Here is a 12,878-nt window from a genome sequence, read left to right as displayed (position 1 = left end):
TAGAAGAAATGTTGCCAAAAATATAAAATGCTAGAAACATAATAATCACTGCAATAATGATCTAATGATCCAATCATATTAAGCATGTGCCTATTTCCAAACAGCGACTTATATATATTTATATATATATATATATATATATATATATATATATATATATATATATATATATATATATATATATATACACACACACAGTATGTATGTGTATATATATACAGTATATACATATATAATGTATTTAGTTTCATTATTTAGCTCAACTCAGTTCAGTTCAATGACAGTTCAGTCTCCTGACTATGGAGGCAGAATAGTCTCAATTATAATTCACGCAAAAAACATGATTCACACATGCGTAGACAATTTCACATGCATGAACCCTAATTCACGTACACACACAAAAAATTAATGTGTGAAAAGAAATTCACATGCGCAAAATAAATTTGTATATTCATAAAATACATTTCACAAATGCAAAACACAATTCGTAGATATACGACTGTGCACAAAAACCTTTGAATGTTTAAAATGTGTGTATGTTTTTGAGACTTTCATGGCAGCACTCTCCTCCTACTCAGATGAGTTGTACTCTTTAGCCAATCAGATTTAAGCTTATCAATCAACCAATCAGTATCACGTAAGGGCGGGCCTACCTGCATGTTACGTCATCAGCTTTCGACCAGTTCATGGCTGAACAGAGGTATGTTTATTGGACACATCTCTGCTTACACTTGGCTACAACCATTCAGGCAGGCTCTACTGAAGACAATAGTGTCGCTTTTATTTTGCAAACTTTATCCGTTTTTTGACAAAAAAAAAAGATTCAGCTCTAAAACAGAAGACAATAGGCTCAGTTCAGTTATTGTTCTCACCCAGTAGTGTTAATGCAGTTCATTAGTAGGCTAATTTAGCTGAAAATTAAGGCTCCCCAAAAAAGCAAGCCAGAGAGGACAGTGGCAAGGAACCCAAACCCCATCAGAAATGGAGAAAGAAAAAAAACCTGATGCAGTGGATGAGATATTTTGTGTAAAATATCTTTTGATATTATAGTAAAAAAAAGACGTTTTTTTTGCATTGAAAAAAGAACAGATTTCAGTCAAATCAGAAATATGCAATATCATAGTTTTATTGTTTACAATATCATGGTGTTTACAGTAACTTTATCAGCACTGTGTTCAGTGGGACCAACCACTCTATGGCTTATACATTCCATGGAAAGTGACCGGAGAGATGATTTCAACTTCTGCCCTTGCAACCTCGGACAGGTCCTTGGCATTCAAGATCAGGCAATATGTTGGTCTCTGGGCTCCAGGCGCCACCACAATTGTCATTAGGATACCTGGTAAGCATCAAAGCATTACAAAATACACACTTTACAAGACATAATATTTGGCAATATGTCATGTCTCACCCACCATCATCCTCATCCACCGCATCGGGGTTTTGCACAAAGAGTGGCTCTGAAGGGTACGAGTCTGGCTCCTGCCATACCCAGGTCTCCTTAGTCCTCACATTCAGCTTGCAAATCTATGAATCATAAAAGCACATTCTTCAACACTTGTTATAAAACACTGAACAGATGATGTGTGATTATTCATACCCTGTCAGGGACAAAGTGGTTGAGGCCTAGTCCATAGGCATAGGTGTAATTCTTTGCGTTGTTCATTTTGTAGTTGATCTGGGGAAACTCGAAAGCTTTGAGATTCAAACACATGATAAAACATGTCATAAAACTTTACCTCAATGTTTTATGTCCAGCATGTTAATAAGCTTTCAGAAAAAAAAAATATATTATTTGAGAAATGAAGTTGTACCTTAAACAAAAAGGAAGCAAAAGTTGCCATAACAACTATAAATTAAGTTTGTCGTACCTTGTCGTGGACCAGAGAAAAGCACCTCAGGCTCAAGCCAAATGGTCCCATCAACACGCATTGTGGCTGTGGCTGTGGTGTACGGCAGAGAGATCAGATTTTTGCCCTGCTCCTCCTATAAGAAACCAGTGTTAAAGGGTCATCAATCCTGAAGAATCAGTATTTTTCTCACAAAAATATTAATCCTATGTGACTTGGTAACACTTTACAATAAGGTCCTATTAATGTTAGTTAATAAAAATAAATAATATTAAAGGAACCGTATGTAAGAAATGTATTTCAATTGATCATAAAATGGCCCTGATATGTCACTAGACATTAAGAAATCATGTTCATTTCAAATACTTATATCACTGACAACAGTAGTCCAGCCAGGATATTGTCATTTAAAAGTGAAGTTGCAGCCCTCAACTGATGTTGATGTTGTAATGTTGTGTTTTGGCCTGATGCTCCACCCTCCACCTATCTACCAATCACAAAGTCAGTAGTGTTTCGGCATCCGGGTTGCCAGCTCTGCTCTAGTTACCACAGCTGCAGCTACAAACGTGTCGGATAAAAAATGCCAGCCTATCTGGCTGCCTGTAATTCCAGTCTTACTTCCTGCTCGAATCTACGTAGGTTTGTAACAAATTTGCATAATGACAGCCTATGGTCTTCATTGGTTACCCGCAAACAACAACAACATTGTTAATGCTTGTATGTGTATCAAGTGCTGAGGAAGCCACTGGAGCTAATATTCAGATATGGTAAAGGACGTTTGGTTTCCGACACGTGGTGTAAGCGGTTGACCAATGACAACAGACTAGGTCATCTGAGGAAACAAAGCAGAGTAGACCTATCACAACAGACTGGGCCATCTGACCAAACAAAGCAGAGTAGACCTATCACAACAGACTGGGCCATCTGACCAATCAGAGCAGAGTAGACCAATCACAACAGACTGAGTCATCTGACCAATCAGGACAGAGTAGACCAATCACAACAGACTGGGTCATCTGACCAATCAGATCAAAGTAGACCAATCACAACAGACTGAGTCATCTAACCAATCAGAGCAGAGTAGACCAATAACAACGGACTGAGCCATCTGACCAATCAGAGCAGAGTAGACCAATTACAACAGACTGGGTCATCTGACCAATCAGATCAAAGTAGACCAATCACAACAGACTGAGGCATCTAACCAATCAGAGCAGAGTAGACCAATCACAACAGACTGAACATCTGACCAATCAGAGCAGAGTAGACCAATCACAACAGACTGAGCCATCTAACCAATCAGAGCAGAGTAGACCAATAACAACGGACTGAGCCATCTGACCAATCAGAGCAGAGTAGACCAATAACAACGGACTGAGCCATCTGACCAATCAGAGCAGAGTAGACCAATTACAACAGACTGGGGGCATGTTCAAGTTCAAAACGGTGCGCAACGTTTTGCTATGGTTTCCGGGTTGAACGTCATGTTTCCTGGAAACGGCGTGCACCGGTGTGCAACGGGGTTTGAGATACGTTTTCTCTTGTTTGGTGGGTGTGTCAGAACTGCAGTCCAATCAGCAGCAACATGTATATAAAGCACGCGGTATTAAAGTGAACTCGCACAATGGGTTCAAGTAAAGTAATTTACAAATTTGTTTGATGCAGCTCCACTGTCTATGTGCAGCTCGGTATACGCAACAACTGAGGATATTAGAAGAAATGTTTGTCGAAAGTTTTATTGTAAAAAATATAGGATATCAACAAAATGATGTAGTTGTTTATATTTTTAGCTTCATTGCAAGTGTATTGGTATAGAAATAAACAATGGTAATTAAGTGCTTTTCCTAAAAATGAGAAAGAAAATACAGGGTATTAAAACAGTATGAACTACAAATAAAGTCAGTATGTGAGGCTAAATAGATGTGTTTTAGTCTGAATTAGGTAAGATGTGTGCTTCCATTTCAGTTTCAGCAATCCCTTCACTCGACTGGGATGTTCTCTTTTGTTCTGGGTGGCAAGTGCAGTAACTGTAACATCGGGCATATTTTGTAATATTAAACACATATTTAAACCGACTTCATCAGGCTCCGACTTCATAAAGAACACAAAGAATGGCCCTCTCAGCTGCCATAGTTGCAACTCTTGCGTCATCAGAACAGTGTGTTCAACGCATCACCGTTTCTGTTTAAAAAACGTTGTGCAACGTTTTGTCGGGGCTGAACGCAGCCTGGGTCATCTGACCAATCAGAGCAGAGTAGACCAATTACATCAGACTGGGTCATCTGACCAATCAGAGCAGAGTAGACCAATAACAACGGACAGAGCCATCTGACTAATCAGAGCAGAGTAGACCAATCACAACAGACTGGACCATCTGACCAATCAGAGCAGAGTAGAACAATCACAACAGACTGAGCTAGAGCCCTGCGTGGGACGGTTTTCTTCATCCCGCTCCCGCCCGCCGAATTTCTGGCCATTACTGCCCGCTCCCGCAACGTATGTTTTACACTCCCGCCCGCACCCGCAAAACTCTGAGAATTTATTCCCGCACAATAATAGAGATGCATTGATTTAGTGTCTTCTCCCGTCCCGCAGGAAAAAACATGTATTTGTATTGCTTGTTTGTTTCGTTTCCCTGGCCGGCATGTATTCTGGACACATACACACAGGACAATGGAGGAAATCGAGTGTATGCTGATTTTGGATGGTTTTGTTTTTGCTGTTTTTTATTCAGGATACTCCGTCTGGCGCGTGCAATGATGACGCTGCTGATCAGCAGTCTGCCGTGTTGTCACGTCATATTTTAGTATCGCCTGATTCGCCTCAGCTCGCTTAGAACCTCACCGGAGGTGGTACGAAAAAAAGTACCTGGAAGCAGATACAGTTACAACTTTTACACAGTGGAAAACCAAACAAAGGCGAGTTGAGCCGAGCCGAGCCGAGCTGGTACTGTGTAGTGGAAAAGCGCCATTATTGACATCTCCATCATGTCGCTAGGCTAACTCCCGATCCCGCAGTGTTTTTTTTAGCCGCCCATTCCCGCCCGCAGCAAAGTTCAAACCGCCCACTCCCGCGAGATTTGCGTTGGGTCCCTCAATCCCAATGCAGCCCTCTAGACTGAGCCATTTGACCAATCAGAGCAGAGTAGAACAAGCACAACAGACTGAGCCATTTGACCAATCAGAGCAGAGTAGAACAATCACAACAGACTGAGCCATTTGACCAATCAGAGCAGAGTAGACCAATCACAACAGACTGAGCCATTTGACCAATCAGAGCAGAGTAGACCAATCACAACAGACTGAGCCATTTGACCAATAAGCCCAGACCGGATCCTTTATCGAACAATTTAAGGCACTTTGAGAAAAGAGCTGATGCTGCAATTTACTGTATATTATGAGAAACTTAAAGTGTTTTTTGATCTTGGATGCATGTTTACCATGTTTTGGAGTCTATTGTAGAAGACTCCAAAACCAAATTAGGAACCTTTCTAATAGCACTTATTGGGGCACTTTAACAGAAACATTTATTTTAATAGTGTATTAGTAAATGTTGAAATGATTATTAACTAAGATTAATAAATGCTTTGGAAGTGTTTAAATTATGAGGTCTTGTTAACTAATGGTAGCAAATGGTACCTTATTGTAAAGTGTTTTTTTATTTTATTTACCTTGTAGGGATCCAGAGGAATGACGTATCGCCTCACTTCTGGCTGAGGGGCAATCATGGCATTTTTTTTTACTTCGTCCCAGTTGGCACGGAGGTTTGCCAGCCACAGATAGTTGTAGACAAATTCAAAGCTAAAGAGGAAAAATAATACCTTATCTTACCTGAAACCAGTTGTTGTTATACATACACATAATAAATAATAATAATGTGTAAGAATAAAAATAAATGCGCATACATCCTATAAATGTTCCTACTAAAAAGTAATCATAAATTACAGTGGTGGTGAATGGCTTTAAAACTCAAACTTTCATGCAAGTAAATAATTCTGTTTTACTTACCCTTTCCAGGCACACAGGTCAAAAACAATGAACCCTGAGTCCTCGTAGCAGTTGATGTGATGGAAAAGACCCATTGCAGAGGTTCTGAATTTATAGTCAATGTATTCCCCTGGATTCTTCCTTGCAATGTGTATCCACGTCTGTATGAATGGACACAACAGATCTAAGGAAAAGACTTAAAGCCTCCTAAAGTTGTCGTACTGGCATTAGGAACATCAATGTCATGTAACTCGTATATTATCCTTCAGTGATAAATAAGAACAAGAACATACGCCTTTCTCCTCATCAGATTCAAAGCAGTCCATATAGTTGGATCCTCGAATACTCCAGGCGCTCAGGAATTTCAATAGGTTGATTTTGACTGGTGTTTCAACAAAGACAAAGTGGTTCTCGCTCATCCCAAAACTAGTAAGTGAAAGACATAAATGGAAAATGGGTGTTATTGATTATATAAAACTATTCCTTAACGTTCTTAGAACCGTTCGGCCCGATGGTGGAAAAGCGGCTTTTTGTACCATTTGCGACAAAACTTTAAATTGAATGACTCAAATATCACGTGGTACAATCACACAAATGTCATGTGGTACAATCACACAAATGTCATGTGGTACGATCACACGTAAAAACATAAAAACACATCTAATCATTTTTTCAAATGTTTTTTTAAAAATACTGTATATATAGGCCTATATATTCGTTGCATTTTTGGGCAGTTGAACCACATGACATTTTCAACCCGAACTAACCTTGAGTTGTTACAAAATTGTCAAATTATCTGATGAGACTTACTGACCTTGACACAGGTTTTGTTGCTGTTAGTTTTTTGCATGTTGGTTGCACCACAAGTCTTCGATTTGATTGACAAATGTTTTTCAGATATTAAATAAGCAGTGAAGTAAAAAAAAAAAAAAATCTAAGAAATAATAATGAAAGATCTTGCCAAACTCTTTTAGGTAGGTTTTCTTTTCAAGACTTTCATTCATTTAATGAGTCTTTTTCAATTATGATATCAGGACAGTTGCACCACCCTGATTTATTATTATAATTGTTATAATTTTTAATGAGCTTTTGAATAAATTAATAGGACAAACACATGAGCATCATGCCATTGGCCCCTGTACTGCATTTTTTAGCATATAACACAAGCCATGCTGATATCCAAACCTTCCATAAACATGGAGCTAATATTGAGGAACTTACATTTTAGACGCTATGGCCTGGTTTCACATACATGGTTTAGATTAAGCCAGGATTGTGCCTTAGTTAAATTAGGACATTTAAGTAGCTTTTTTTAAACATGCCTTCTGGTGTGCATCATGAGACAAAACAATGGCACTGACATATTTTAAGATATGCTTTCAGTTAAAACAGCTCAAACATGCATTTTAAACTGAGACTAGGCTTAAACCTAGTCTGTGAAACCGGCCATATATCGCCAACATTGTTTCTCCAACAACGGAAATAGCCTAGTTTCAGATAAAGATAAAGCAGAATAAAATTCACATAAGTGGTGTTTTGCTCTACATCGGGGTCTTGATTGCTCTGACAGGTTTAATTTAACAATAAAGTTTCTTTGGCCAAAGTACTGTAGCTTATTTAATTGCATCATTGTTATTAACTGTAATAAATTAGAGTTAAATGAAACATTGATTCTAAATATTTGTATTTATGTTCATTGGTTTTTGAGGCATCATCAATTTGATGATTAATCGATTGACTATTACCTGTGCACGTAGGATGGCTTGAACCTTTCAGCACTTGGGAACTGCACAACCACCTTGGATTTGTCAATGGGGTCAGATTTGTCTGAAAGATTTTGTTGGCATTTAACAAAATTAGTTTAGTGAGCATTAGTCATTGTTTAACCAACTTCTTTAAATGATTCTCAATGATTTTAAAACCGCTTACCTTTTTGTTTAGGTGGGATTCGGACAATATTGTAGGCCAGTGAGGCTCCCTTCCCCATGCAGTTCCCAATGTTGTACACTGTACCGTCTTTCTCAATGTGGGGATGGGCTGTTACTCCATTTATGTTGACGTAATCACACATGTCAACCTTTTGGAATGATTAAGTTATATGTCTTAAGATGCTGGAAAGCTATTCAGTACTACAAAACATTCAAATCAATATACAATAAATCTTTGCATTACCTTTTTCAAGGTTTCCAAGGTGTCCACATTTACTTTGGTGATATAATTAGTCTCTGTGACAGCATAAAAATCCTCTCCGATAGGGTAGACGTTCACCAGGCAGTTGTCTGTCACCTCAACACCTTTGAAATACGAGAAGAACCTGTAAAAAAAAAAAAAGACAAAATGTAAAAAAAAAAAAAAAATGCTGATGCACCAAACCCATAAGCATGCCAAAGCTTTCAGTTTGGTGAACTACAAACGTTTGTCTAAAGGCCTGTTCACACCAAGAACGATAAAGTTATTCTATAACCATAACTATATTGCACCCACACCAACAAACGATAACGTTCCGTTTATTTTAAGCGCATGCTGCAGGTTGCACACTGTCTCTTTAAATGCTTGAGCTCGTTTAAGCAGGATGGATTCTGATTGGCTGTCAATTTTTGTATCATTGCATCAGCTGGGAAAAAAATGTTTTGAAAGTGATTTCAATGATATCGCTTCTCTGTCGTTATTGTTATAGTTTTGCTGTGGACTTAAAAAAAAAAAAAAAAAAAGGTTATCTATAGTTATCGTCCTTGGTGTGAACGAGCCTTAAGTCCAGTCAGACCTGGAAAAGATATTCTTGCAGGGATCTGGATAGGCGCAGGTGCCGAACTCAGTAATGACCACACGTTTCTCTGTCATAGCACGCACGTAAGCATCCGTTTTGACAAACCTGGGAAAACAAAACGCCATGGTCAATAGGTTTTGTAGTATTTTCCTTTAACTGGAGACAAGTTTAAGATAACAAAAATATTATTTGACATACTTGCGGAAATATGTGACCTGTCCATTGCTGAAATCAAACTTGTGCATGAGGGCCTGGCCATCAAAAAGATGGTAGAAGGGCTCAGATCCAACCTCAAACAAACCGGGACCCAGACGGAGCAGACTCCCTTTTATAAACGAGGGGATGCGACCTAAAAAAATTCACATTATTCACAAGCGTTCTTTTTTTCTTCTCAGAACTATACACTAGAAAATGGTGGTTAGCACATAGTATGTTGCTCATATGAGCAACTCGAATTCAAATGCAACTCAAGTTGTTTCCTGACTCATAATGCAAAAATTGTTTTCATGAACAATGCAGAAATATTCTACAGGTGCACAATTACAAATCACTGTTCACTGTTCATCACTGTTCAATACTTTGGAAATGTTTCAAACCGGACAGTCGCTGCGTCCGAAATTGCATACTGTCTGAGTAGGTACTACATTTGAATTTGAATTTGCTTCACAACCGTTTAAAAAGTATGTTCTATATAGTATGAGTGTGTGTAATACGAATGAAATTTGGACGCACTAGATCTGCCATGTTGTTACTGTCAATGACCAACCAGCGTCAGTTGCGTCACTTCACTTCATAAATCCCCTCATAGGATATTAAAGTGTCCATCGAATGCACACTTCAGAATCTCACCAGAAGTAGTGGGTCATCCCGGGACTTTTTCGAATACTATGGCTACATCCGAAATCACATACTTCCCTACTATATAGTAGGCGAAGAACACTATGTGACAAAAGAAGAATGTCTGAATTCACAGTACTCATAAAAGAGTAGGCAACCTGGATTACCTACAACTTTCGGTGAGATTCTGAAGTGATGAACACTTTACTGTCAGTGAAGCTTGCTTAGGTCACATGATAATGACAACATGGCGAATGTAGTACATCTGGATTACATTCATACTAAACACATTCATTAGTCTGGCTATCACCAGACCAAGCTCATTCTTTTAAGATCGAACAGTAGTCTGGGGAGTCTGCTCTGTGTTTTCTATTGCACAAGAGGAGTGATCAACGGGCATAGTTCAAATGACTCTGTACGCAATTGGATAGTCCTTCAACCAATCAGACAAACGATCTGGGTGACGTACTTTGCAGCGAAAAACTCCAGGCAGGAAACGTGTCAACAATCGTGTTGGTTTGCAGAAGCAGCAATGGCATCGAGCGATTTTTGCAGGTTGTGCAAAAAACAAACAAACATGAAAGTGAGTGGTATTCACACACACTCAATCGATTTGTTTGCTAAACTAAAGAAGCCATTGAACATTGTTGAGAGGTTAAAAGGAATGAATTAAACCCACCAATAGCGCGCTAGGTGGATAAGCCAGTTTGTGATTGGTCCCTGCAGATTTGTAACGGAAGCAGGATAGAAGAATGTACTGGTTTCCAGCCTGAGCTGAAGGGCGAAATCAAATCGCTGGCAGATCGGGCTGGGTTTACCCAGTCTACACATTCATACTATATAGAACATACTTTTTTTAGTGGTCACAAATAAATTATTTATTTATTTTGGTTTTGCCAATGGGCAAATTTGGCCATGATGCCGGGGGTTAAACCCCTACTCTTTTTCCGAAGGACATCCTGGGATTTTTAATGACCACAGAGAGTCAGGACCTCGGTTGAACATCTCATCCGAAGGACGGTTATAAAGGCCGCTTCAAACATTATAATGCTCTACAGTAAGTAAATCCACTTCACCAGCTAATTACTCTTCAATAGCGATGCCGTAGGAATATACAGAGCTTCCTCAAAAACGGTAGTTCAAACACAAAATTTGAAAGATAGCTGCGCTTTTGTTTTTTTCCGGCGCATAAGATCTGTATAGTAGGGAAGTATGTGATTACAAACACAGCGAGGATCTTTGTCAGGTCAAACAAACAAATCTTTTTCTCCTTACGAGGAATTCAAGTAGTGGGATATAATCACTCAAATATTTGAAAAAAATTCTAATATTTAACAATCAATAAATATGTCAAAAAATTTGTGAAGATTGAAGAATGAAGGAAATACCAGTGACTGTTGCTGGAAGAGGTTCATTCAACTCCTCCACGGTCTCAAATATTTTCTTATAGCCTCCAGCAGGGTGTTCAAAACTGAAAATAGTATTTATATATTTATATTAAAATTATTAAATACAAAGGAGGTCAAATTTAAGAGAATCAATGCAAACCATTTAAAAAAACATACTGTTCATCCAGATATCTCAGGTATGTTAAACCATCAAAACCACAAAAGAAAAGTCACTTACCGGCTAACCATGATTGCTGCTGGGACAGTAAATGTCTGAGACACAGCTTGTTCTTGTTGGTTTGTCAGCGGAGCCCTGAGTTTATGGGCTTTTATACTTTATCCTCTGACACAGTTTTTGCACAGACTAACTTTGACCCCCGTCACAGCCAATGGCAGTTATTTGCTAAACAACAATCCCATTGTACAAAGATCCTGAGATGCAAGCTACAAAAGCCATTCTTCAAATAGGATTTGCTTCCCCTGATTTGAGGTTTTGACGCAGCTAAAAGCTGTAATGCAATCAGGTAGACAAAACGTGATTGTAAAACGTCAGAAACATAAATAAGCTGAAGTCAGCTGACAAAGCCCTCCAACAAAGACTTTATTCGGCTAATAATAAAACATTAGCCCATTATAAAACATAAAAAGGAAATTCTACATAAAGGTGTTTTATAACAAGTGTATCTGAGGTATGGAATATTTCCTCACTGGGTTTTAGGCCTTCCAGTAAAAAAAGGAAATGAGCCAAAAATTTGTTTGTTTTTTTTTTGTTTTTTTTTTAGGGCAATAAATATGGGTTGCATGAAAAAAAGTCAGTATATTCTCTTTCTACTTTTGCACTAATGAAAGTGTATTAAATCTGTCAGTGACAAGAAAATTAAAATGCAAATGTTTAGACAGCCTTACAAAATAACCCTAATAAATATCCCCAAAACAAAACCCTTACGCGTGTTTTTGTCCTTAAACAGCCATTCTTTAGGAGAGAGAGTGTAATCCATATTATGGCAGAACAACCAACACATTGTTTGCCCAGTCTGGGAAAACAAGACTCACAATAAATTAGTCTAGGAGCAAAAGCTGATATTTTAAACATGATATATCTAATAGTGTACTGTAGCACAAGTGTGCGAACTGTCAGTCTTAATGTGGTGTGATTTGACAGTTGATTGCAATAAAAATAATGATGTAAAGTCCCCATTAACTTTAAACATTGCTTCCTCCAAGAATATATTTTTCTTTTATATCTTGATTTTCTTTTCCTTGCCTCATGCATCTGTCATAAAAGCTAGTGCTGCTTATTTTATTTCCCAAGTTTTGCAACCTGAGGTCACAAGCACCAAGGCTTTTTGCAGCACACAAACAAAGGGCTTTCAGCGTTTATCACATTCCTGAACAGATTTGCATTAACTTTGAAGAATGTTTTCTTTCGCATCACAGGCCAAATTAAATAAGCACGTTTTTGCAAAGGAGAGTAGTTAATTTAAATAAAATGTCTTATTCTGCACTAGTACCTTTAGATTATATAAAACATTACAACATAACATAACAAATTGATAAAATTATGAAATTATGTCCCTCTACCCATACCTATAAAAGATGATGTCATGTTTGAGTAACAGTAATGTCATATTTTTGAAGCAAACCAATGATGTAGAGTTTAAATACTCTAATATATACAGTGTGTGTGTGTGTGTGTGTGTGTGTGTGTGTGTGTGTGTGTGTGTGTGTGTGTGTGTGTGTGTGTGTGTGTGTGTGTGAGAGAGAGAGAGAGAGAGGGAGAGAGAGAGAGAGAGAGAGAGAGAGAGAGAGAGAGGGAGAGAGAGAGAGAGAGAGAGAGAGAGAGAGAGAGAGAGAGAGAGAGAGAGAGAGAGAGAACATGCTAATGAACTTTTACGTAGAAAACCATGATTTACTTAGATCTCACTTCTACAATTTTTACAAAGCAAAGGCAAGAGGGACTTTTTTTATTTTATTGTATTTACTTTTTTTATTACATTCATATCCGAAAAGCTTGACCTCACATGTGTAAGTTGTACCAAGCATTGTCAGA

General features: G+C 38.2%; 1 protein-coding gene across 1 annotated transcript; it reads right to left on the bottom strand.

The window, feature by feature from the left end:
* Nucleotides 1-1,147: 1,147 nt before the first annotated feature.
* Nucleotides 1,148-11,116, bottom strand: rpe65a (retinoid isomerohydrolase RPE65 a). The gene is made up of 14 exons (XM_082174256.1): nt 11,067-11,116; nt 10,829-10,911; nt 8,802-8,952; nt 8,601-8,708; nt 8,009-8,150; nt 7,766-7,913; nt 7,582-7,663; nt 6,130-6,262; nt 5,858-5,997; nt 5,521-5,650; nt 1,872-1,986; nt 1,601-1,695; nt 1,416-1,527; nt 1,148-1,339 (listed from the first exon to the last, which is right to left on the bottom strand). Exons 1-14 carry the CDS (start codon nt 11,075-11,077, stop codon nt 1,194-1,196), a joined length of 1,596 nt encoding a protein of 531 aa, XP_082030382.1. The 5' UTR covers nt 11,078-11,116; the 3' UTR covers nt 1,148-1,193.
* Between the last annotated feature and the right edge of the window lie 1,762 nt (nt 11,117-12,878).

This window comes from Leuciscus leuciscus, assembly GCF_965113295.1.
Source record: "Leuciscus leuciscus genome assembly, chromosome: 6".
Lineage (NCBI taxonomy): Eukaryota > Metazoa > Chordata > Actinopteri > Cypriniformes > Leuciscidae > Leuciscus > Leuciscus leuciscus.
This window is presented reverse-complemented; position numbering and strand designations above follow the sequence as displayed.